The following is a 25,176-nucleotide window of genomic DNA, read 5'->3' as shown; positions in this document are numbered from 1 at the left end:
TCACATATGCCCCACTACACACAAAATTCCAAACAGAAATGCAACAGGAGGAATATAAGAAGAGCAAACAGGAAGCACGGGCTTCCTACGTCATCGCAGCTGCACATACACAGTAATGCCTGCTTCCTGGTGCTCTCTGATTAGTGGCCAAACGAATCTGTTTCTATCGGAGTGCGGGAAAATATTGTGAATGGTCGTTTAAGAAGCATTACTTTCAAAGTAAATTCTCTTTTACGGAAAATGAATTATGTTATGTGTGAGAATTTCTTAAATTGCAGAGTGTTTGACTCTCATTGAAAACTCACTTTGAAGACCAGCCACTTAGAAAAATTTCAGGCCCTGAAGACCAGCCATTTATGTGAGTATTTAAAATTTTACTGTCACAATCGTGTTTGATATATCTTAAACAGTAACACGTGCAAAGAAGACCAATATTGCGTGTGAAATCTTAGCTTTTCATGTAGCTATACTATATGTATATTAATCGAAACCATTAACTGTTGCTATTTGTGCATTTGCACCACTTAACAGTGGTGTTGCTATTGGCTGATTACACAACATATCCTATGCTAAGTATCTGCTGTTATTGGCAGGTGAAGTGTTGTGAGATGATATACGACTGACTGGCAAAGTGCATTGTGATCTCAATTTTAATGCTATGTTTGGTGGAATTTGTTTTATACTTTCATAGTCCAAAAATACGCAGTGTACATGGTGTTGCACATCAAAGATGTCTCCAATAGGCATTGTTTTTTGCTAAGTTTCATTTCCTAAAGCGCTGGGAAGCTCTAAACTGATGTATAAAATCTTTTCCATTCAAAGGATTGATGAGTTTTACAGTTCCAAGGGAAAGTATACTGTCACCTAACATGGAAAAAGTGTATTTTCACCCAGTAAAAAGCATATTTTTAACCGGGAAATATGGGAAAAATCAGGTAATTTATTTTCTCCTTGCCTACATATACACTGCAGTCAGAAATGACACTGTCATCAGATCGATGAGGGAATGTGGTCGTCTATTACAGAGTCCCATGTTCCACGGTGTCCACTGATTGGTGTGCTCCAAACCGTTTTTACCTTCACCAGTATTAAACTCTGTCATCAAATTTGCCACAGATCACTATCCATCCTGCTGTGATGAGGTGTTGGCATCCGATGTCTTGTTGCCTACTTGTGGCTTCGCTCTCCTTTCCGCAGATGCTCATTACTGTAGTATGCAAACAGCTGAGCGGCCAGTTGCCATGCCACATCGTTCACTATCGTGATTCCCAATTCATCTCTGCTTCATGTTTTTGTGTCAAATGACTGCAATGATACCTGCTGGCATTCAGTCTTGTGGTGGGCAGTTGTCATAATGTTTTGGCTCAACTGTATACATACTAGTTTATTGCATATAACTGTACCAGTGTTCTGTTTATTCTCTGCTTTTAGCTTTAATAGTATCTATAAACAGTGTTCTGAAGATTTAACATTTTTTTTTTTTTTTGTAAGGTATTGTTAACAAGGTACGTGAAAATGACCCATGTTCAAAATTGTGCAATAGCACATAAATAAACAGAAATAGATGGAAAATTAACTCTTTCTTATACTGATTGGAGAGGGGGTGGAGCAAATCAGAAACACATGTATTCGGCAGTTAAAAATAATGATATTCCGACAGTAATGAGTAGTGTGGATTTTTATGTAATGTCAACATGCAAAATATGTACATATGTATGTAATGAAAACATTTGAAATGTGTAAGAGAATATATAATATCACAAAAATATGTTAAAGATTTAATATAAAATAATAATTTCAAATCAAATCAACTTTTGTATAGCCAACTGTGTTTTCTTAATATGCACTTAAATGTAACAGAAATATGAAAAGTACATTGAAAAGATGCACTTTACATTAGTTAATTTGTTTTTATTTTGAAAGTCTATGCTGCACTAATAAAAAAATTGTTTTTGGTCACATCTCTCTACTAAAATGTTCACCTTCACTGAAAGTACTAAGGTACCTTAACTTACCTTTAATTTTGAGGTGCAGTGAACAGCTAGGTACTTCTTCACATTCTCTACAGTCATAGAATGTCACCAATAAGAAACAGTGTTTTTGTACAAGGAAAATGATCTCTAGTTGTCACAGGATGTTGGTGCAAATTTTAGGGACGAAATATTGTTGGAGATGTCCACTGCAACATCATCTTCTCCCCCTCTGAGGATAATGTAGATAGTAGCACAAGTCAAGTAGCCTTGATCTCTTGGCAAAAAAAGTCAAGATGATTTTTACCTTCTGCGCAGTAGCACCTCTAATTTCTGTCAGTCTTCATTTGTCATCCCAAAAATTTCTCACAATTTCTGCAAAGGCAGCCTGATAGGTTCTAATTCCTTGATGCTGTTGGCAAGGAAGATGGAGTTGTTATGTTCAGTGAAAGCAGTTTATGCCTCTCGTATAAACTGAAGGTTTCCTCAGAAATGATTGTGTGGCTTGAAAGTGTTCATTATAAAAACCTACAGCATCATTCTGTGTACCATTCCTCCTTAGGACTTGCTCAGGCAGCAACACCAAGTGCAGGAGCAGTGCTGTGTAAAGTAACATATAGCACAAAGCTTTGAGGAACACCTGCTTGGTGTATGAAATTATTTTATTTACTTCTGGACAACTACCACGCATTTGTTTGGCGATATGTTGCAGTGCGTGGACCGGACAGATGAAGTGTGTTACCTGTGGATAGAATGTCCGTAGGACAGTTGCCACTGCTCACATGATGGCTGTGACATCCAATAACAAGGAATTTTCCTTCTTCAATTCCCCTTAAGACTGCCGGTCACAAAATGAGCTACTGCTGAATGATTTGTGCATTCCAATAATTAGCAAGAAATCAATAATGGCTTTAACGGTTCTTTTCCATCAAGTTTGCCATCAGTGAGATTGCCAGTCAAATGTACACATATGTCCATTGTCTTGTCAACACACTTTTAAGAGCCTCCTGGCAACAAAAATTTAAATAGTTTTTCTTAATGTCAATTTATCAGGAATCTGTTGCTCACAGTACTTAGCGGGAAAACGTGATATTTATACCGTGGAAAGTTCGCAGCAACAATGACAGAGCACAGGTTGTGGAAAATTTGCTTCTTAGACGATTGCACTGTTGTGTTCTGTATGCGCACATCAATACATATATATTGCAGAAATTGGAACTTTGCAGAGAACCAGTCTGCTTATTGCACGCTTGACGTAGTACAATCTCTCCATCACTGGTGGAAGCACCATCCAGTGTAACCAAATATCTTAATTTTGAAGGTTATTTTGATGCATCAGGAGACGTCATGAATACACACAGCCGTGAACTCTTAGAAGTATTATTTGGCAAACCATTTTTGGCACAAGCAGCTGTTAAAGTTCAGTTGGCAGAAGAAGAACCCTGACTGCTGCCAGCACTGTTGCGAGCTTTCAACTGTGAAGCACCAACAAATGCTGATGAAAAAAATAGATGTCTGTAGAACTGTGACAACAGTTGAGATGTTGCCACAGAGACGTTTAATAAATCGCATTACGTGATTGGTTTTTGTAGCTGTGCAAAGCTATTGTGTCGAGGCCACTGTGACTGTCGGGTATCTACTTATGCCAACTCAGCTGTAGTTCTGAATCAGTACAAGTTATAAGTAGTCAGAAAACTTTGGGCCATTAGTCTTTTGTGTGCTTCAGTGGCAAACATGACAGCACATGAAGCCCTTTGTTACACACAGTAATGGCTACTACAATCCTACAAATATTATTTTTATTGTTTGTCCCTTGATATTGAGAACTGAAATTACGAATCTTAGAAAATCAAGCAGAAGTATGTTATTCGTAACCCAATTAAAGTGCAACCAATAATGTTTTATTGCACTAGAATCTGATTTTTATACATAATGTACTTTGTCTCCAACCATTATGGTATGTCGGATTTGGATGTTTTCCAAAGGTAGTGGCGTACTTATTGTGTGGAGAAATATGAGGAACAGTAAAACATTAAATACAGTATTTTATATAGTGTAAATTTAAATACCTGTAGTTATAGTGAAATATATAAAATACATAATGATAAAATGAAATATATTAATATAGACAACATATTTTGTGAACATTTACACCTTTCACCTGAGTAGTTGTGAAGGTAAAGAGTATGGAACTACATAAAAATCTGGCCTCTTAGTAATAACAAATGAGGCATATGAAGCCATTCAAGGAAGTAGAAGCACCTGAAGACAATAGTGTCTTGATAGAAATGGATAAAGTTGCAGAAAAGTAATACAAAAGGAAGTTGCAAAATGTTTATAAAATGACTCTGTATAAAGATTAGTCTGTAAAACTGGTACACTGGTGTGATGATATAGGACAAGTTAAAACAGTGATCCTTGTCAGTCATTTTAATTTTCTGCTTAAGCATTTTAAGGGTACACAGGGCAGTCCATTGATAGTGACCGGGCCAAATATCTCACAAAATAAGCATCAAACGAAAAAACTACAAAGAACGAAACTCGTCTAGCTTGAAGGGGGAAACCATATGGCACTATGGTTGGCCTGCTAGATGGTGCTGCCATAGGTCAAACGGATATCAACTGCATTTTTTAAAAATAGGAACACCCATTTTTTGTTACATATTTGTGTAGTGTGTAAAGAAATATGAATGTTTTAGTTGGACCACTTTTTTCGCTTTTTGGTAGATGGCGCTGTAATAGTCGCAAACATGTAAGTACGTGGTATCACATAACATTCCGCAAGTGCGGATGGTATTTGCTTCGTGATACATTACTCGTGTTAAAATGGATTGTTTACCAATTGCGGAAAAGGTCGATATTGTGTTGTTGTATGGCTATTGTGAACAAAATGCTCAACGGGCGTGTGCTATGTATGCTGCTCGGTATCCTGGACAACATCATCCAAGTGCCTGGACTGTTCGCCGGATAGTTACGTTATTTAAGGAAACAGGAAGTGTTCAGCCAATGTGAAACGTCAGCCACAGCCTGCAACAAATGATGATGCCCAAGTAGGTGTTTTAGCTGCTGTCGCGGCTAATCCGCACATCAGTAGCAGACAAATTGCGCGCTAATCGGGAATCTCAAAAACATCTGTGTTGAGAATGCTACATCAACATCGATTGCACCCGTCCCGTATTTCTATGCACCAGGAATTGCATGGCGACAACTTTGAACGTCGTGTACAGTTCTGCCACTGGGCACAAGAGAAATTATGGGACGATGACAGATTTGTTGCACGCGTTCTATTTAGCGACGAAGCGTCATTCACCAACAGTGGTAATGTAAACCGGCATAATATGCACTATTGGGCAACGGAAAATCCACGATGGCTGTGACAAGTGGAACATCAGCAACCTTGGCGGGTTAATGTATGGTGCAGCATTGTGGGAGGAAGGATAATTGGCTCCTATTTTATCAATGGCAATCTAAATGGTGCAATGTATGCTGATTTCCTACGTAATGTTCTACCGATGTTACTACAAGATGTTTCACTGCATGACAGAATGGCGATGTACTTCCAACGTGATGGATGTCCGGCACATAGCTCGTGTGTGGTTGAAGCAGTATTGAATAGCATATTTCATGACAGGTGGATTGGTCGTCGAAGCCCGCAGTTCACCGGATCTGACATCCCGGATTTCTTGCTGTGGGGAAAGTTGAAGGATATTTGCTATCGTGATCCACCGACAACGCCTGACAACATGCGTCAGGGCATTATCAATGCATGTGCGAACATTACGGAAGGCGAACTACTCGCTGTTGAGAGGAATGTCGTTACATGTATTGCCAAATGCATTGAGGTTGATGGAAATAATTTTGAGCATTTATTGCATTAATGTGGTAATCACACTGTAACAACATGCGTTCTCAGAAATGATAAGTTCACAAAGGTACATGTATCACATTGGAACAACCGAAATTAAATGTTCAAACGTACCTACATTCTGTATTTTAATTTAAAAAACCTCCCTGTTACCAACTGTTCATCTAAAATTGTGAGCCATATTTTTGTGACTATTACAGCGCCATTATCGCAAAGTGAAAAAAGTGGTCCAACTAAAACATTCATATTTCTTTACGTACTACACGAATATGTAATAAAAATGGAGGTTCCTATTTAAAAAAAAAAACGCAGTTGATATCCGTTTGACCTATGGCAGTGCCATCTAGCGGGCCAACCGTAGTGCCATCTGGTTTCCCTCTTCAAGCTAGACAAGTTTCGTTCTTTGTAGTTTTTTCGTTTCACGCTTATTTTGTGAGATATTTGACACGGTCATGGTCAATGGACCACCTTGTATACATCCTCTCTTCAAATGGATGAGTTGGTAATATTAGAATTTCTTTTCCTGGATGCAGGCATTTGTCTGCAGTAAAATTCATTTCAAAAATGTTCCAGCAAAAAGGATGCTTAGGGTTATTAAACATCACATTTGTGTCACTGAATAGCACGAAAACAATAAACTACACAGAACTTCTTTTCTCTTCAGCATGAAGGTAATGCAAACAACTGGCTACACCCATGAAAATAAATTCTAAAGTAATTCACTGATCCACCTGAAGGTAAAAGTGACTTACACAGATAATTAATTGTCTTTTGTATCATGAACAGTTACAGGTCTCAAATCACAGTCCAACATGGATGCTGTAATAATGTGATTTCACAAGAAAGGAGGTGCAGAAGACATAAAAACACTAAGATTGATCCCTCTAGCATGAGACATATTGGCCTCCTCTCCGTAACAAACAATAAAAAGATAATCACCTCTGAGGGAGGATGGGGTTCATTGGCTTATAACCAAGTAATTAGACAAGGCGGCCTTAGAAGTGTAAGAAGCAAACTAGAACACCACCGACAAACTTTCAGAAGTACAGACCAAAACAAGGAAAAAAGTGTCCAGTAAGGATGGTCTCTAAACTGCATAGCTTAAAAGCTTTGAGCATTTGTTAAGTAGAAGAGATGTGTTTCACAGTAGCGAAGATAAGCAAGTGCTCATAGCTCTTAAAGCATGCACTTTAGAGCCTATGTTTACGGGAATTTTTTGTTTTGGGTCACACTATCACCTCTGAAAGTTTGTCGGTGGAGTTCTGGTTCACCGTATATATGAGGTGTGTTCAATCAGTAAGGTAACTTCATATTTTTTATGAAAAAATATTTATTTATTCTTCAATATTCATGTTGTCCCCCTCAAAGTAATCCCCCCCTCAGATACAATGCCAATGCTTCTTCCAATCCTCGAAGCGCTTCTCATAAGCACTTATTGGTACAGCCTTGAGTACTTCCAGCAATGCAGTTTTTCTTTCCTCAATCATTGAAAATCTTCATCCTTTCGTAGGTCTCTTCAGTTTTGGGAACAGGAAAAAGTCACAGGGGGGCCTAATCCAGTGAATATGGTGGCTGAGGCATGATTGTCATGTTGTTTTTGGCCAGAAAATCTCTCACAAGCAAAGATGACTGAGCAGGTGCATTACCGTGATGCAAAAGCCATGAATTGTTTTTCCACAGTTCCGGATGTTTTTTGCGTATTGCTTCTCGCAAACGGCGCATAACATCAAGGTAATGCTCCTTATTGACTGTATGACCTTGGGGCAAAAATTCATGGTGCACTACATCACAGCAATTGAAAAAAAATAAACAGTGAGCAAAACTTTGACATTTGATCGAATTTGGACTGATTTTTTTTGGTCTTGGCTCTCTGGGATGCTTCCATTTGGACGATCTGACTTTGGATTCAATGCTGTAACCGTAAACTCATGTTTTGTCACCAGTTATGACCCTTTTGAGCAAATCAGCATCATCACTGACATAATTCAAGAGCTCCTGAGCGATGCTCATGCAACGATTCTTCTGATCAAAATTGAGAAGTTTTGGAACAAACATCGCTGGCACACGTCTCATGCCCGAAACACCTGAAAAAATTGCATGACACCAGCTGACCAATATGCCAACATCCTCAGCAACTTCTCTTACGGTAACTCGACGATTTTCTAAAACAATTTTCTTCACAACTTCGACAATTTTTACAATAATTGAAAATCACTGAGCACTTTGAAAAACCTCTAACCTTTCTATCTGTCAAAAACAAATGAAGTATGCTGTGAATAACGTTCGGGACATGTGTACCAACACAACAACACCAACAAAAAATCAATTATCGAATGCATGTTGCCCACGCAATTTGGAAAGTCGCGTTACTTTTTGAACAGCCCTCATATAGCAGTATGGACCACTCACAAATGAAACAATGGCTATAAGTTACTATTTGGTATGGGTTTCAGAGATTTTGGAAAAGATTTGACTCAGTCAATTAAACCGGTAGGTTACCAATAGCCTTTTGAAAACAAGGCACTGATGCATATACATTAGCACACTGAAGAAAATGTCAAGACCATAACCTCCATTAGGCCTTGTCAGGATTGGGAGAAATTCAGGATAAAAAGAGTGTGAGGCAAGGACAGAGGAAACAAAGAAGGAATATGTTGCTAGGATGTAGTATAGAACAATGTGCTTTGCTGCATATAAATTTCAAGAACTTGTGGAGGAACTCAACAGAGAAGTTTGAAAGTAAACCTAATAAGACCAAACTAAACTGTATGCAACAGATTTAAAGAAAATGATACAAATCAAATGTGAAAATCATAGGACCAGTTAATGTATTTTTGAACTTGCAACAGTTGAACACAATGACTGTGTCATTGGAAAGAGAAAGAAACAGACGAAGGTAGATCATCTGAGATGGTTTTGATAAAAAAGTTTTCACAATTTAGCTTCTGATGCACCTGAAAATGAGAGTTTAAGTGTGTGTTACCAGTTTGACTTAGGGCTGTGAGACATGAATTTTTACTACAAAAACGTTTCAAAAACTGAGGATCATTTAGTGAGTATCGTAGAAATAGCTGTTGGGAAGTACTGGAAGATGCAGGAAAAGAAAACAATTGATCAGGGAATACAGTGAAGTGAAGACGTATTTATGACTATGAAGAAAATGAAATGTCGTTGGTGGATCGGATATGTAACCAGGTGAGTGGATGAGGCTGACATCCAAGAGAGACAGGAAGAGAATGAGTGGACAGCCAGATGGAAGGTGGAGTAAATGACATTAGACAACAGGTAGAAGCTTAATGGGGTGCATATAACTAAAGTCTAAAATGGAAGAGTCTGGTGAATGCCTTTATTCAGTAGCAGATATTGAGTTACTGATGATTTATTGTGAGATAAAAGAAAGTGTATTTTGCTCAACTAGGAAATATAAAAATATATTTTTGGGTAAGGTGACTGGGTCACAAATAGTAACCTCTTCCAAAAAAGCGCTGGGTTTATTATGTCTTAGTATTTGCTTGATATGTCTGTTTTGACACTAATTCGTGAACATTACTTTTCTTAAGAATAATATACTCTTGTAGCTACTTATTGTACTACAAAGGAAATTATGATTGCAATGAATTTTGAAAAGTTATATTCACGGATCATTTAAAATAAAAAACATTTCCACTTTGCTTACTCTTGTTTACTGATGATGTATATATGGCACCATTGTTAAGTATTTTTATGTTCGAATTTTTTGTTATTTTCTGCGTAAAATGTTAATGTCTATTATTTATAGGTGTTAACACGGCTCCATAAGTTGATGAGTTCACTATCTGCTGCTGTAGACACTGGATTTAAAGATGCTTGTAGGACTGTCAGTGTAAAATCAGAACAGCAGCATGTTCCTCTGTTTGAGGGTGATGTTAATAGTGTGTGTGACCTACCAAACATACTACAGCATGGCTCTGACAGCTCTTCGACAACAACAGATGAGAAAGAAGTACTTCAGAACTATGTAATAACCCTCGTACCACTGCTGTTCGAAACATGGGTTGAAGTAGCTCCTGCGGGCTATGGAGATGATGGTAAGTTTAAATTGAATTTTTTAACATAAGTATGATAATCAGTATAATACTGTACTTTACGTTATTTGCACGACGCAAAAAAAAAAGAATGCTAATAATATTTGCGACACTACAGGAATGTTCCCTTACCAGACACTGCATTAGGGATAACTAGAACAGAACTGAAACTGACAAAACATCTTGAGGTATACGTAGTTTTGATTCTTCATCTTGTTAAATTCATGTTCCATATTGAACAGGACAGCAAAAAGTAATTTAGTCTAAGGACTAGGAAATATGAAAAGTTTTGTCACAGTATAGTTGTGCCAGTAGTAACGAGCACAGTAGAAGAAAGTAAGAAATCGTGCTGTTACGTAAACTGGGTAAGTGCGTGCTTGTCATAACGTAGACACGAGCCAGGATTGTTTAATTTGGACAGATATAGAGGGACGTGTGTAAAATTTAGAGAAAGCTCTACAAAAATATCTAGCTAGGGGAATAGTTAAAATTGACATCCAAGAAATATTTAGGTGTCGTCTGAAGAAACACTAACTGCTACACAACAGGAAGCGAAGGGTGGTGGGCATCAGCAAAGTAAGCAACCAAGTCCAAATCCAATCTGCCAAACTCGAATTCACTTGTTCGTGTGTGCGCACATCCCATTTTGTTGTGTTAATATTAGTTCTTGAGAAATGAAGTGACTCAGTCCTTCATTTATTGATTCAGTCATTACTTTACAATTTATGTGTGGCAAGGACATTATCGACAGTATGTGCATTCTACGAGACACTTCCATTTCTTTCTGTCAAGTGCATGCACTGTTTGTTCATTTGAGGGTGATATTTATCCCAGCTGTGTTCTTCCAGAAGTTCTCTCACCACCGTATTCTGGGTCATCATTCAGAGCAGTAGACACCCATTCAAAATTAACACTGAGGACCAGCCCCTTAGAAAAATTCTTGGTGCAGAAGACAAGTCATTTATGCCACTATTTAAAATTTTGCATTCAGATTTGTGTTCGATATGTCTTAAAGGATAACACGTGCTAAAAAAGACCAAGTTTCAAGGTTAACTTTCCATATTTATATTAGTTGTTACATATATTACAAATTAGGCAGTAATGATGGCAAAATGTATAATTATTCTTAAAAAAGGTGTGAAGTGAGTTTTTGAGCAATTTTATCCTTGATTGGTTCTTCTATGGAAAAGTTAAAGTGCTCAACAGAACGTGTAGTCAGCCAGGTAACTAACAAAAGGTTCGGTGCACTGTACTGAAATTAATAATTGTACTTGTTAGAAATATTCAGCTGCTGGAATTTAAGCAGTGTTCTTAGTATCCTGCCTAATAACACCAGTGGTGGAGGTTAGGGTGGGGTGGAGTTGGGGGATGAGGGAGTTTTTGACGACGAACGTTATAGATGAAAGCTTAGCTTCTCTTGTAGCTATACTGGAAAACCATTAACTTTTTTTATTTGTGTGTTCGTGCTACTTAATTATGGTGTTACTATTGGCTGTCTACATCACATGTCCTGTACTCTAAATGTTTGCTGTCATTGGCTGGTGAGATCATGTGACAAGAGCTATGGTTGGCTGAGACAAAAGTGCATCGCAGTCTCAATTTCTGTGCTTCGGAAGCTACTGTGCTGTATTTGGTGGAATTCCTGTTTATACAGTAGTAATGTCAAAACATACAGTGCAAATGTTGGTATGCATCTAAGATCTTTCCAAAACACAATGTTTTTTGCTGAGTTTTGTTTCTTAAAGTGCTGGGAAGCTCTGTACCAGTGTATAAAACATTCACCATTTAAAGGATTGGTAAGTTTTACAGCTCCAAGGGAAAGCATATTTTCACTTAATACGGAAAAAATGTACTTGCACCAGAGGTATACTGTATTTCCACCCAGGAAAAAGTGTATTTTTAACCGGGAAATCTGGGAAAAATCCTTTTTTTTTTCCGCGCATATGCCTTTTGCAAACAGTAATATTAATTTTTTGAGATACATACTGAATTCCTAAGACGAATCTCCTTTGGAATTAGTTGTTTTTAAGGCCTCCTAATTAAAATTTCAAAACTTACAATGCTATAATCTTGTTACAATATTATGAAAAGGAAAGTTGCTACTCACCATATAGCAGAGATACTGAGTCACAGATAGACACAACAAAAAGACTGTCACAAATAAAGCTTTCGGCCAGTAAGGCCTTCATCATAAATAGACGACACACACACACACACACACACACACACACACACACACCCGCGCACTCGCACACATACACAAGTCTGACACACATGACTGCAGCCAGCCACACTCTACTTTGTTATGTGAGTACTTCCAGATGTAAACTGCATGTGGCAGACATGTAGCTGAATCTGCCTGTGCTCCATTTCTACTGTGATAGTAGGAAAACTCCACTGATGTCACTCTTATTGTTGTGATGGATTCTTGAAGTGTCTTTATCACTGTCAATGTTGTCATTAAATGAAATTATCATGCCCTCCACTGACTTTTCCGAAAAAGCTTCATTGAGCCATGCTCTTTCCTTGGTGCTCTGCTCTCCCTATGTTTGACAGCTTTCTTCCTATCTTCAGCAGTGATTTTCCTGACAGATTCTTTTGTGAGTGCTTCGACTGCAGGTAGGATAAATTTATTATTATTATTACTGGCAATGCAACCTTTAATTTGGTCCCATATTAACTTTATTGGGTTGAAATGGCAGTGGTAAAGTGGCATCCTAATGAAATTTCCTGTGTGCTGGACCGAGACTCGAACTTGGGACCTTTGCCTTTGCAAAGTACTGTATCATCTGAGCTACCCAAGCATGACTCATACCCCGTCCTCACAGCTTTACTTCTGCCAGTATCTCGTCTCCTACCTTCCAAACTTCACAAAAGCTCTCCTGCGAACCTTGCGGAACTAGCACTCCTGGAAAAAAGGATATTGTGGAGACGTGGCTTAGCCACAGCCTGGGGGATGTTTCCAGAATGAGATATTCACCCTGCAGCCGAGTGTGCACTGATAGGAAACTTCCTGGCAGATTAAAACTGTGTGCTGGACCGAAACTCGAACTCGGGACCTTTGCCTTTCGCTGGCAGGTACTTTACCACCTGCGCTACCCAAGCACGACTCATGACACGTCCCAACAGTTCTACTTCCGCCAGTACCTCGTCTTCCATCTAACAAACTTCACAGAAGCGAAAAAAGGATATTGCAGAGATGTGTGGCTTAGTCACAACCTGGGCGATGTTTCCAAGATGACGTCTTCACTCTACAGTGGAGTATGCGCTGATGTGAAACTTCCTAGCAGGTTGAAATTGTGTCCGCAGCTCATGGTCTAGTGGCTAGCGTTGCTGACTCTGGATCATGGGGTCCCGGGTTTGATTCCCGCCTGGATTGGGATTTTCTTTGCCCAAGGCCTGGGTGTTTGTGTTGTCATCATCATCGGTGGTTATTCAGCTTCCTTTTCTTTAACCAACATTTCCTTCACAACCTGCACAACAGTATTTTTGTTTATATTCAGAGCTGCAGCGGTTCTGTTGATCACTTTGGTAATGGAGAGCAGGCGGCCACCATTAAGTTTTTCATTCTGAAAATAAGCACATAATTCACAAACCATTTCTTCTAACTGCCTTCATATGGCAATTCCCTGGCCAGGAGAATGATGTTGAACTTTCTGGTTGTAACTTTCAATGAACTTCCCGCTGACGATGTTCAGTACCACACAACGATTAACGGAAACAACAAATAATGGTAAATCATTGTCACCCTCATTTACACTTTTACATTTCTCTAAAAGCTCTACAATCTCTCCATCAGAAAGACTGCGTGTGAAGAACTAGCCATTTTGCACCTACTAACTTGTTCATGATTATTACAACCTTCCTCTGAACACAAGTGCTACAGTTCCAACACCGAGATAACACAGGCTTCCGTAGATGACAGTACTATGCAGCGTTGATGCCTAGTACAGTCAGATTTGAGAATGAAGCATGTGAGAGCTATGAAAAATAATGTCAAATGAGGCTTGACAACATAGTGGCAAACAAAATTCTCCCACTTGCCACTGGGGTGGTAATAGTTCATAAATTACGTACATTCCTATGTCCATCCAAATGTTCATTATGTATAGTGTAAAAATTTTAAGTAAATCGATCTTGTACTTTTTGAGATTTTTGGAAACAATATTAAGTGATGTCTTTTCTTTATATAGTAGTATAGAAGATTAATTCACCGATGATGTTCCAGAACTTGTATCAGTAAAAAGAACCTTCAAAGACTTGGAACGAGTTCTAATATCATTCCCACAGACTCTCTTGATTTAATTCAACTGCATTCCATTACTCTTGATTTATTTTTATTTATGTTCATCTGGTAACGTCTTTTCAAGGCACTGTCGATTACATTCAGCTGCTCTTTTGAGTCTTCTGGTGTGTCTTACAGAATTACAGTGCCATTGGCAAACCACATTGTTTTTATTCTGCTCCCTGATATTTAATTCCTATTCCAAATTTTTCCTTGGTTTCTTTCACAGCTTGATTAAGTGTGTAGATTGAATAATGTTGGAGATAGGCGACAACCCAATCGCTCTTCCGTCTCAACCACTGCTTCCCTCTCAGGCCCCCTGGCTCGTATAACTTCAGTCTGGTTTCTGCACAAGCTATAAATAACATTTCCAGTTATAACTCTCAGTGAACTTCTTGCTGACATTGTTCAATTCGACACAATGAATAATGGAAAAAATGGATAATGGTAACAACAAATAAAAGAATAATTCTTAAAACTGTAAAAACAAACACAGAAATTCACAGGGCACAGTGATCTTACAGGACAGCAAGCTGGCTGCAGCTAAAGCCCACTGGAAACAGGAAGTGGTGTTGTGTCAGTTGCAGGTTCGGTAACATAGGGGAATTGCTGCAGCTGCAGGTAGCGTGATGTTTGTGGGAAGTTACCCGGCCTGCTGTGTGGGCTTCGCTTCCTACCAGCTCTGTTCTTACTGTCAGTCCTAAAGCAATTTTGGATGACTATACACATTTTCTCAGCAGTCTACATTGTAAGTTAACCCATAGTGTCAGCATGGCATTGTGAAGTCCCCCAGTTAAATTTGACATAATATGTTAAAAGGAAAGAAAGAAACCTACTGCTGCTTTGTAAAAAGCTGCTACAATCTGAATTGTGTTAAACAGCAGCCCTCCATTCTGTATCAGAGCTGTTACATTTATCAGTGGAGCATTAAAGTCTTAATGAAAGTAACCAAAATAATCCTTCCGATGATAAAACACATCTCTAGATTCACAGTCATGTCAGATCAATCTTTAAACTTGGTTTCTTCTGTCTCTGCAGGTCCTGTATTAAGTTTGGACACTACAAGTTTTGTTGGAGTCTACTACTGTGTGAAATATAAGTGTTAATGATGAAATAAGTGTTAATTAAATATTTTCTAAAATTAAAGGTGTGCCACATACAGATTCAAACTGGCAAACCCAGAACCATATCTTAGTGCAGGTAGTGTACTATTAATTATGCCACCTGAGCATGTGTTAGGAAGAATCCGCTAGGGTAGCTGAGAGTGCTAATGCACTGCTTCCTGGGCTCGCGTAGGCGCGCTGGCCCCGGATTGAATCCGCCTGGTGAACTAACAACGATGGCCGGTGTGCTGGCTGACATGGATGTGTTTTTAGGTGGTTTTTCACATCCCGCTAGGTGAATACCAGACTGGTCCCCATGTTCTGCTTTTGTTACACGACTGACAGACCTTTGAAACACATTCTCACTATTCCATGGATTATGCTAGACACAGACAGTTGTGGTACCCACTTTCTGTCCGGGCGGGATGGGGGGTACGTGGTGGCGACAGGAAGGGCATCCAGCCACCCCTTAAAATTAACACGCCAAATCCGGTTAACCATAACAGCAGACCCTGCCAGTGGGGATAAATGATTGAAAAGAGAGAGAGCATGTGTTAGGAACAGATTTAATGTTAGAAATGAAAAAACAAATGTCACTGGTGTAGTATTCTACACTATTAATTATCATGTGTTACAAACCAGTTTCCGGCTGTTATGCCATTGTGAGGTACAAAGATACATATACTTGATGACATGGCATTACAAAATACTCTATCAAGAACCAGTAGAACTTCCCTTTTCCACTTATCCAGGTGATGTTCCCAAAGCTGTGGATAAGCCGAACTGCACACTATATGCAGGATGTGCCCAGACAGGATGTGTGAGGTTTGAAATGCACTGTGAGCAATCAGTAGCATGCTGAAGCTGTTAGACAACCCATGCAGCGTGTTTTTGTAGAGTGGCACAGGGCTCTGAGTTCATTTGGTCTGGTGCACTGTTTTAATGAGTAACGAAATGTTTATCACTGTGCATACTCTGCTAAAGATTGACTGTGAGCCATGTAAGTGCTAATTGTTCAAAATTATTTTATACTAACCTTTTGTTCACATATTCATCTGCATACACTTATGTTAGTATATTGCAAACATTTACATGTTATACATATATTTTACAGCAACCAGAGACAGTGGCCGTGTGTGTGAGAGTTGAATTTATGTGAAAATATGTGTGTGAGGTTTTTTAAAAAGCAGTCCTTCTGGCCAAAAGCTTACATGTTTAGCAGTCATTTTGTTATGTCTGTCTGCAACTCAATATCTCTGGTATTTGGTGAGTAGCGGTCTATCTTTTCCATTGTTTAACATATTTCGCCCATATTTACACACACATTTCATATGTATGTGTAGCAAACTTCGCCCTGCAGTTTTTCTCTGAATCCTGTCATATCCAATCCCATCCCCACGGTATGTTTATACAAAAAATGAGTCATGTGTGCACAAAATTTGATTAGCTTCAGTCTTTTCATAGTTATACTTCATGTCACTGTGCCATCTGTAAGGGAGGTAGTTAATTATTATCTCCGCAGTGATTCTTTATAGATAGTAAGTCACATGTGTACAAAGTTCATTTGAAATCAATTCAGTAGTTTGAGGATATATGGAATATATTGATATAATACATATAATGATTTTTGTAAATAAATAGACTTGTAATTGGTCAGTTACTGATTTGTCATCATCTTCTTGCAGATAATTCCTTGGGTGAAGAAAATGCAGCACTCCTGCAGTGCATCCTTGGTATAATGAGTTACATGTGGAAGTACCTGAAAAACTGGGAAGCAACGCAGTTGGAAAGCGAAACATTAGTAGGTTTGAGAAGTCACTTCTATGCACAGTGATGATTGCCTTTATAGTGTATAAAATCTTATGCTGTACTTGAACTATATGTGATGAAACCCTGGACGTGTGTGTGTGTGTGTGTGTGTGTGTGTGTGTGTGTGTGTGTGTGTGTGTGTGTGTTTGATGACTAGGTTGACTTCACTTTTAAAATGCTAGAAACAGCAAACAGGAAAATTGAGCAGTGGTAAGGCCACTAATGATGTGGTATTACATGGACAGAACATTGACTGGGGAGGGGGGGGGGGGGAGGAGGAGGAGGAGGAGGAGGAGGAGGAGGAGGAGGAGGAGGGGGGGGGGGGAGTTGTGTCTTCAAAGTAAACATCTCAGCACTGAGGCGGGAAACAACAGAATAGCTGGATCTGGTTTATAGTACACAGTATATACTATATAGAGTCTCACTTGCATGTAACAAGTTATTGACAACCAGTTTCAGAGTGCAAGCATTCACTATCGAATTTAGAATAGTGATGAAACAGTTTTGTAAATAATTTACAGAGATTTTTCTGAGAGTTTATACAGGGTGTCCCACTCAAACCTCCCTGATTTCAAGGACCCAGGAGAGAAAAACCACAGTAGATACGACAATGAAAAATGCACCACATTGTAGAGCATCTCAAAGAATTTATATTCCCACATCAGAAGTGCCAAGCATCGTCGCCAGAGTGCAGCATGGTCATATGAAGTGAAAATGGAAACTCCACAGCAGCACATGAAGCAGTAGTGTGGTTTGCAGAAACAAAATCGTCAATTACTGTTCAAAAAAATTATCGTCATATGTATGAATGTGATCCACCTGATGTGAAAACAATTAAGGAATGCTACAGGAAGTTTCTGGCAGCAGGAAGTGTTTTGAAACATTCTGGCAGTGCACATTGTGGAGTTTCAGAAGAGACAGCGGAGGACATCAGACAAATGTTTCACAGAAGCCCACGTACGTCAATTCGTCAAGCATCTAGGCAACTTGACATACCTCAATCAATTTTGCATCATGTAGTTCACCGGCATCTTTGTAAGTGTGCTTACGAAGTGCAAATTCTGCAATATCTGACGGCGAATGACAAACCACACCAACAATTTGCTGCGGACGTGCTGCAGTGTACTGATATGGATGCCAGCTTCCTGGAAAGATGTTTATTCTCAGATCAGGCAACCTATCATCTATCAGGAAAGGTTAATAGGCATAATGTTCATATTCAGGGTTCACAAAATCCACACGTTGTCATTGTACATGTTTGTGATAGCCCTAAACTAAATGTCTGGTGCGGGCTAATGCACTACAGGATTATTGTACCGTTCTTCTTTGCGAACAAACAGTGAATAGGTCAGGGTATCTGGACATGTTGGAGCAGTTTGTGTACCCTGAGATAAAAGACTTGCAACCCAACCTCATTTTCTAACAAGATGGAACTCCACCACATTGGTCGACAGCTGTTCGCAAGTTCCTTGATAGGAAATTTCCCAATCATTGGATTGGACATGGAGGACCCATTGCCTGGCCACCACGTTCACCCGACATTACGCCGCTGGATTTCTTCATGTGGGGATTCTTGAAGGCCCACGTGTATGTGACCAAAGTGGACTATATTCCTATGTTGCGACATCATATCAGTAATGGGATTGCAATAATAACAGAGGAAATGTTACCAAGAACTTGGCAAGAAATTGAATATAGACTCGATATTGTTCGTGCTACAAATGGTTCACATGTAGAAGTGTATTGATGATAAATAAATAAACTCTGTGAGATGCTCTACAGTGTGGTGAATTTTTCATTGCTGTATCTACTGTGGTCTTTTTTTCCCCCTTGGTCTTTGAAATCAGGGAGGTTTGATTGGGAAACCCTGTATTATATCTCCAAATCCTTTGTAAAATATCTGTGACAGAATACATGTTTCATCAAAATTTCAAATGTGATAATGGATGATTGCAATCTGAAACCTGTCATAAATAAATAGTAGTATTTTCAAGTTAGACTGTATACTGCATATTTTATTCTGACCATTTGCAATTGCTCTGTGCCACAGGGGCAAATGTTACTGAAATCCAGGAACCTGGCTGGTCCTGTGCATCAACCAATGGGAAGCAGAGAACTGAGAGGTAAAGTGTGCAGGAGTTTTTAAATCTGCCTGCCATCCCTGCTCCAGCTGTTCATGTTTCAATGCATGTTGAATATACACTTCTCTTAAATACCAAATATTTTCAGTATCAATATAATAGAGGGAAACATTCCACGCGGGAAAAATATATTTAAAAACAAAGATGATGTGACTTACCATACGAAAGCGCTGGCTGGTCGATAGAAACACAAACAGACACATACATACACACAAAATTCAAGCTTTCGCAACAAACTGTTGCCTCATCAGGAAAGAGGGAAGGAGAGGGAAAGACGAAAGGAAGTGGGTTTTAAGGGAGAGGGTAAGGAGTCATTCCAATCCCGGGAGCGGAAAGACTTACCTTAGGGGGAAAAAGGACGGGTATACACTTGCGCACACACACACACACACACACACACACACACACACACACATATCCATCCACACATATACAGACACAAGCAGACATATTTAAAGACAAAGAGTTTGGGCAAACTCTTTGTCTTTAAATATGTCTGCTTGTGTCTGTATATGTGTGGATGGATATGTGTGTGTGTCTGTGTGTGTGTGTGTGTGTGTGTGTGTGAGTGTGAGTGTGAGTGTGAGTGTGAGTGTATACCTGTCCTTTTTTCCCCCTAAGGTAAGTCTTTCCACTCTCGGGATTGGAATGACTCCTTACCCTCTCCCTTAAAACCCACTTCCTTTCGTCTTTCCCTCTCCTTCCCTCCTTCCCTCTTTCCTGATGAGGCAACAGTTTGTTGCGAAAGCTTGAATTTTGTGTGTACGTATGTGTCTGTTTGTGTTTCTATCGACTTGCCAGCGCTTTCGTATGGTAAGTCACATCATCTTTGTTTTTAAATATAAATATTTTCAATATATATGCATATTTTCATTTTTTTGTAGGTTTTAGTTATGTGAATGGATGGTACTGAATTAAATTATCAGTCTTATCAATTTCTCAGTACAGTGTCTGTATTGAGTACCTTCTGCAAATGACTTAAATTTGGAAGATTACTGAATCTATACCTCTTTTTTCCCCCATGGTAACCTAGATTTGATAAATCACAAATTTGATATTCATATCAAGAACCATAACATTACAATTGCAGATAACATTTACAGGTTTTTCAGTCCAGCTGGGAACTTCCTCCTGGAGGCTTAGTGCACTTGCAGTTAATCTCTTGTGGGTGTTCCCTCACTATTAGTTGCGATGAGATTCAACATTTTAATGACTGTCTGGATCTTTGATATGGGTAAATTCACATTTATAAGATGCCATAAAGCTTCTCTGTACAAATTACTTGGTCCCCTCTGCTGAAGTTACCACGTGGGGACTGAATGCTGGGTATTTTTTTTTTTTTTTTACTGGCTAACACCTGTGGTACTGCTTTTGCATTTCCTTCTAGTGCCTGGAACATGGCAGTTCATCATTCTGCTGCTTTACTCATCACTGCACATGATGGACCACACTGTGAACAATGTTGATCAGATGATAGCTAAAATCGAGATAGAAAATGTGTATGTTAATATTCACAGTCCAAGCTAATATGAACTCCTAAAACTTCAATGGCCTTCTGTTTCCCTGATGGGTGCTCACCTTTGGTTCAGTCATTATTTTCAAACAACTTCAAGTTAAGGTTCCTGTTGTTGTATTCTCATGTAGCTGCTATGTTGTTTTATCTGAGCAATGTAGAATGCTATATCAGATGTATGCTAACAGAATGGTCCATCTCTACTTTGTAAACTAAATCTTTGTCTTTAGCTGGCTTCAAAAACTTTTGCTGTGTATGAAAGGTACATTCAGTAGGATCGAGAATAGTGTTCCAGGTGAATGAGTAGTAAGATCGACAGATTGAGCGGGTGTTGCAGTCAAAATCAGCAATGTCTGAGAAAGCGGTTGAGACTGAGAGAAAGTGAAGACAAGAATTGGTTATTCTCCTTATTTTGGTCCTTTCTGTGGGAAGATAGGTAAACCCCCTACAGAAGCATGGCATCCAGCATATTATACTCCAGTCAGCATAGATAAAACACTTTCTTAGTCCCCCCCCCCAGGGGGTCCACAACTGTTTTGTGGATACGTGTGTAGCGAGCACGGGACCCCGAGCTAATGTGGCCCTCCTTCCTTTCCGGGCTGCCTACCTTCCTTTTCCGCATCCTTCCCTATCCCCCATCTTCGCCCCCCCGCCCTCACCTCTGGCTCTTTCCTTCCCTTTCTCCCCCTCTGGGAGTATGGTTTGTGCCTATGTCCAGAGAGGGACACTTGTAAATGTAACGCATTCTTCGCTTTCTCTGCTTGTATGTCTTCATCCTTCCTTTGTCCTTCTCTTTTCCTTACCTCTTCTCTTTACCCTTTTCTCCGCTGCGGCATTTTGAGACCTCTCTTCTTTCCTTTCCCTTTCTTTGTTTTTCCCTTTCTCTTTCTTCCTCCCTGTGTGTGTCTGAAGGCCGACCCACGCATTTTCGTGTGTAGCCGGTGACGGGGTAACGCGTAATTCCCCGCCCCGGCTAGACAGGTAGGACACGTACGTACCCCCTGGTAAAGGCCAGGCCCAGGGACGGGTGATTACCCGAGCTGATACCTTCCGAAAGTGCTGATTGGTCCCTCCGTCTGTTTGTCTGGAGGTGTGACCTGAGGTGTGAACAATCATCTAAGGCGGGACTGCCCTCAGAGAGGGCCCCCACAAGGGAGGAGCGCGCCATCGGAGACGCTGCTAATCATGGGGGATTGTTCCGCAATGGTTTCCTCATCTTCCACTATGTCCGCTCACAAGCGTAAGTTCACTGAGTCTCAGCCACAGACAGTTCTTCCATCATTGCCACAGTTCCTTGTTGTTTCTCGGTCTGACGAAGGTCACGACTTCTCCACGGTCAACCCTTTCATTATTCAGAAAGGTGTCGACACAATTGCAGGTCCTGTAAAGTCTTGTTCCAGATTACGGAATGGCACCTTGTTGTTAGAAACAGTCAGTGCCCTCCAGCCAAAAAAATTGCTGCGTACTTCACTTCTCCTCACCTTCCCTGTCCGGGTTGAAGCGCATCGCACTTTAAATTCCTCGCGTGGAGTCGTTTATACACACTCCCTCGATGGATTGTCTGACGATGAAATTCAGCACTACCTGTCTGACCAGGGCGTAACGGCTGTTCATAGAGTTATGAAAAGGGTTGGCACGAACATCATTCCAACCCGCACTGTCTTCTTGACATTTGACAGAGTTCAACTCCCATCCAAAATCAAAGCAGGCTATGAGATAATTTCCGTTCGCCCTTATGTCCCAAACCCTATGCGTTGCTATCGGTTTCAGCGGTTCAATCACACCAGCCAACCCTGTTCCAATCCGGCCAAATGTGTTACATGTGGCAAGGATGCCCATGAGGGTGCTTGTCCACCTCCATCCCCTCGCTGCATCAACTGTATGGGTGACCACGCTGCTTCCTATCGAGATTGCCCCATTTTTAAAGATGAAAAGCTCATCCAGGAAATCAGAGTGAAGGAAAAGGTGTCGACCTTTGCTGCTCGAAAATTATTCGCCAGTCGACAGCCCACCATGCCTCAGACAGGAAAATACAGCACTGTCCTTGCTTCTCCTCGGCCAACGAAGGAGGCGGCCACGCAGACTTGCGACTTCACCTTTAGTGCCACGGTCGTCAGATCGGCCAGCGCAAAGATCGCTTGTTCAACCTCACCACTTTCGCCTGCCCACTTTACGGCTCACCCTTCATCGGGTTCTGCTAAATCTCGAGCCCAAAAGTCAGACACCAAGACTTCGAAAAAAGAGCATACTCGTGAAGATTTTTTACATACCCCAACTTCACAACCATTGGTTCCTCCTTCATCTAAACATCATACTTCCAAGAAGGCTACAAAGAAACCCAGTTCCCCTCCTTCTCCGCCAAGGCGTGTCCCATCTACAGCACCACCTGGCGGAAATCGCCCTCGGCCGTCTTCTGTGTCGCCGAGGCGCACTGCTGGCGGCCGATCAACCGGCCGATCGCTGGTGGCAGGAGCTGCTCCTGAACAACCTATGGATCAGGATCTTTTGCCTTCGGCTGAATGCCATTCCATGCTGTCGGTCGCAAGCTCTGAGCAGCCGTTGAGTTGACGGCTACCTTGGTCACATTCCTCCATTTTCGTTTCACCCTTTGTCCATTATCCACTGGAATATCAGCGGCATTCGAGCCAATCGGGATGAATTGTCGATCCTCTTACGATCCTACTCGCCGGTCATCTTCTGTCTTCAGGAAACAAAGCTGCGTCCCCATGACCGCTTTGTTCTCCCTCATTTTCAGTCTGTCTGATTTGATCTCCCCCCTGTCGAAGGCACTCCAGCCCATGGAGGACTCATGATTCTTCTCCATGATACTCTCCATTATCACCCAATCCACTTAAACACTTCCTTCCAAGCTGTCGCTGTCCGTCTTTCCCTTTATGGATATACCTTTTCTCTTTGTACTGTATACATTCCCTCGTCCACACCAATGGCACGAGCTGATCTCCTTCATCTTCTTGGTCAGCTTCCACCCCCCTATTTACTGGTTGGGGACTTCAATGCCCACCACCCACTTTGGGGATCTCCACATCCTTGTCCACGTGGCTCACTATTGCTAGACGTCTTCCACCAAGCGGATCTAGTTTGCCTCAACACTGGGGTCCCTACATTTTTGTCTGCCTCCACGACAACTTTCTCTCATTTGGACCTTTCGGTCGGTACTGTTTCGCTAGCTCGGCGCTTCGAATGGTTCGCCCTTGATGATACACACTGGAGTGACCACTTTCCATGTGGCCTTAGACTGCAGCCTCAACTGCCCTATATGCGCCCGCGACGCTGGAAGTTTGCCCAAGCTGATTGGACACCTTTTTCATCTCTAGCGACATTCGATGACCGTCACTTTCCTAGCGTCGACGATGAGGTCACACATATTACCGACGTTGTTCTTACGGCTGCGGAACATTCAATACCACGCACCTGTGAATTGCCCCGGTGCCCCCCGGTTCCTTGGTGGAACGAGGCATGCCGTGACGCGATACGTGAGCGGCGACGTGCTCTTCGCGTTTTCCGCCACCATCCTACTTTGGCCAACTGTATCCGCTACAAGCAGTTCCGTGCGCGATGCCATCGCGTCATACGCGATAGCAAGAAGGCAAGCTGGAAATTCTTTATTAGCTCATTTCTTCACTCTCTCCTCGGAAGTTTGGAGTCGGCTTCGACAGTTATCAGGCACACTTAGTTTCTCCCCGGTCTCTGGGCTCACTGTCGTGCGTGATACGTTAGTCGACCCCGTAGCAATTTCTAACTCCTTGGGTAAACACTTTGCTGAGATTTCGAGCTCTTCAAATTACCCGCCAGTGTTTCTCCCGAAGAAACATGCAGCGGAAGTGCAACCTCTTGCTTTCTTCTCTCAAAATCGTGAAAGCTATAATACTGTTTTCTCCATGCGGGAACTCCAACATGCACTCTATTCTTCTCGCTCCTCCGCCCGAGGACCGGATAGTATCCACATCCAAATGTTGCTGCATTTATCAACCCATAGTCTGCGTTACCACCTTCGCATTTATAATCGAATTTGGACCGACAGTACTTTTCCCAGACGATGGTGGGAAGCTATCGTCGTTCCTGTTCCGAAACCTGGAAAGGACAAACATCTCCCTTCTAGCTATCGCCCCATTTCTCTCACGAGTAGTGTATGTAAGGTTTTGGAGCGTATGGTGAATTGCCGTTTAGCTTGGTGGCTGGAGTCCCGCAGTCTTTTAACACCTGCCCAATGCGGTTTCCGAAAGCATCGTTCTGCAGTTGACCATCTTGTTTCTCTCTCCACTTATATCATGAACAACTTTCTCTGTAAACGCCAAATAGTAGCAATATTTTTTGATCTGGAGAGAGCATACGATACCTGTTGGAGGACAGGCATCCTCCGCACACGGTTCTCTTGGGGCTTTCAAGGTCGGCTGACCCTTTTTCT

The 25,176-nt window shown here is 40.9% G+C and overlaps 1 protein-coding gene across 1 annotated transcript in view; it reads left to right on the top strand.

The window, feature by feature from the left end:
- LOC124802941 (testis-expressed protein 10 homolog) overlaps window positions 1-25,176 on the top strand; it is a 150,986-nt gene that overhangs the window by 73,740 nt on the left and 52,070 nt on the right. Inside the window, exons 5-6 of the mRNA XM_047264028.1 lie at window positions 9,614-9,902; window positions 16,973-17,088. Of these exons, the coding sequence (XP_047119984.1) occupies window positions 9,614-9,902; window positions 16,973-17,088 (405 nt within the window). The remainder of the gene's footprint in view (window positions 1-9,613; window positions 9,903-16,972; window positions 17,089-25,176) is intronic.

The sequence above is a fragment of the Schistocerca piceifrons genome, chromosome 6, assembly GCF_021461385.2.
Source record: "Schistocerca piceifrons isolate TAMUIC-IGC-003096 chromosome 6, iqSchPice1.1, whole genome shotgun sequence".
NCBI classification, from domain to species: Eukaryota; Metazoa; Arthropoda; class Insecta; order Orthoptera; family Acrididae; genus Schistocerca; species Schistocerca piceifrons.
This window is presented reverse-complemented; position numbering and strand designations above follow the sequence as displayed.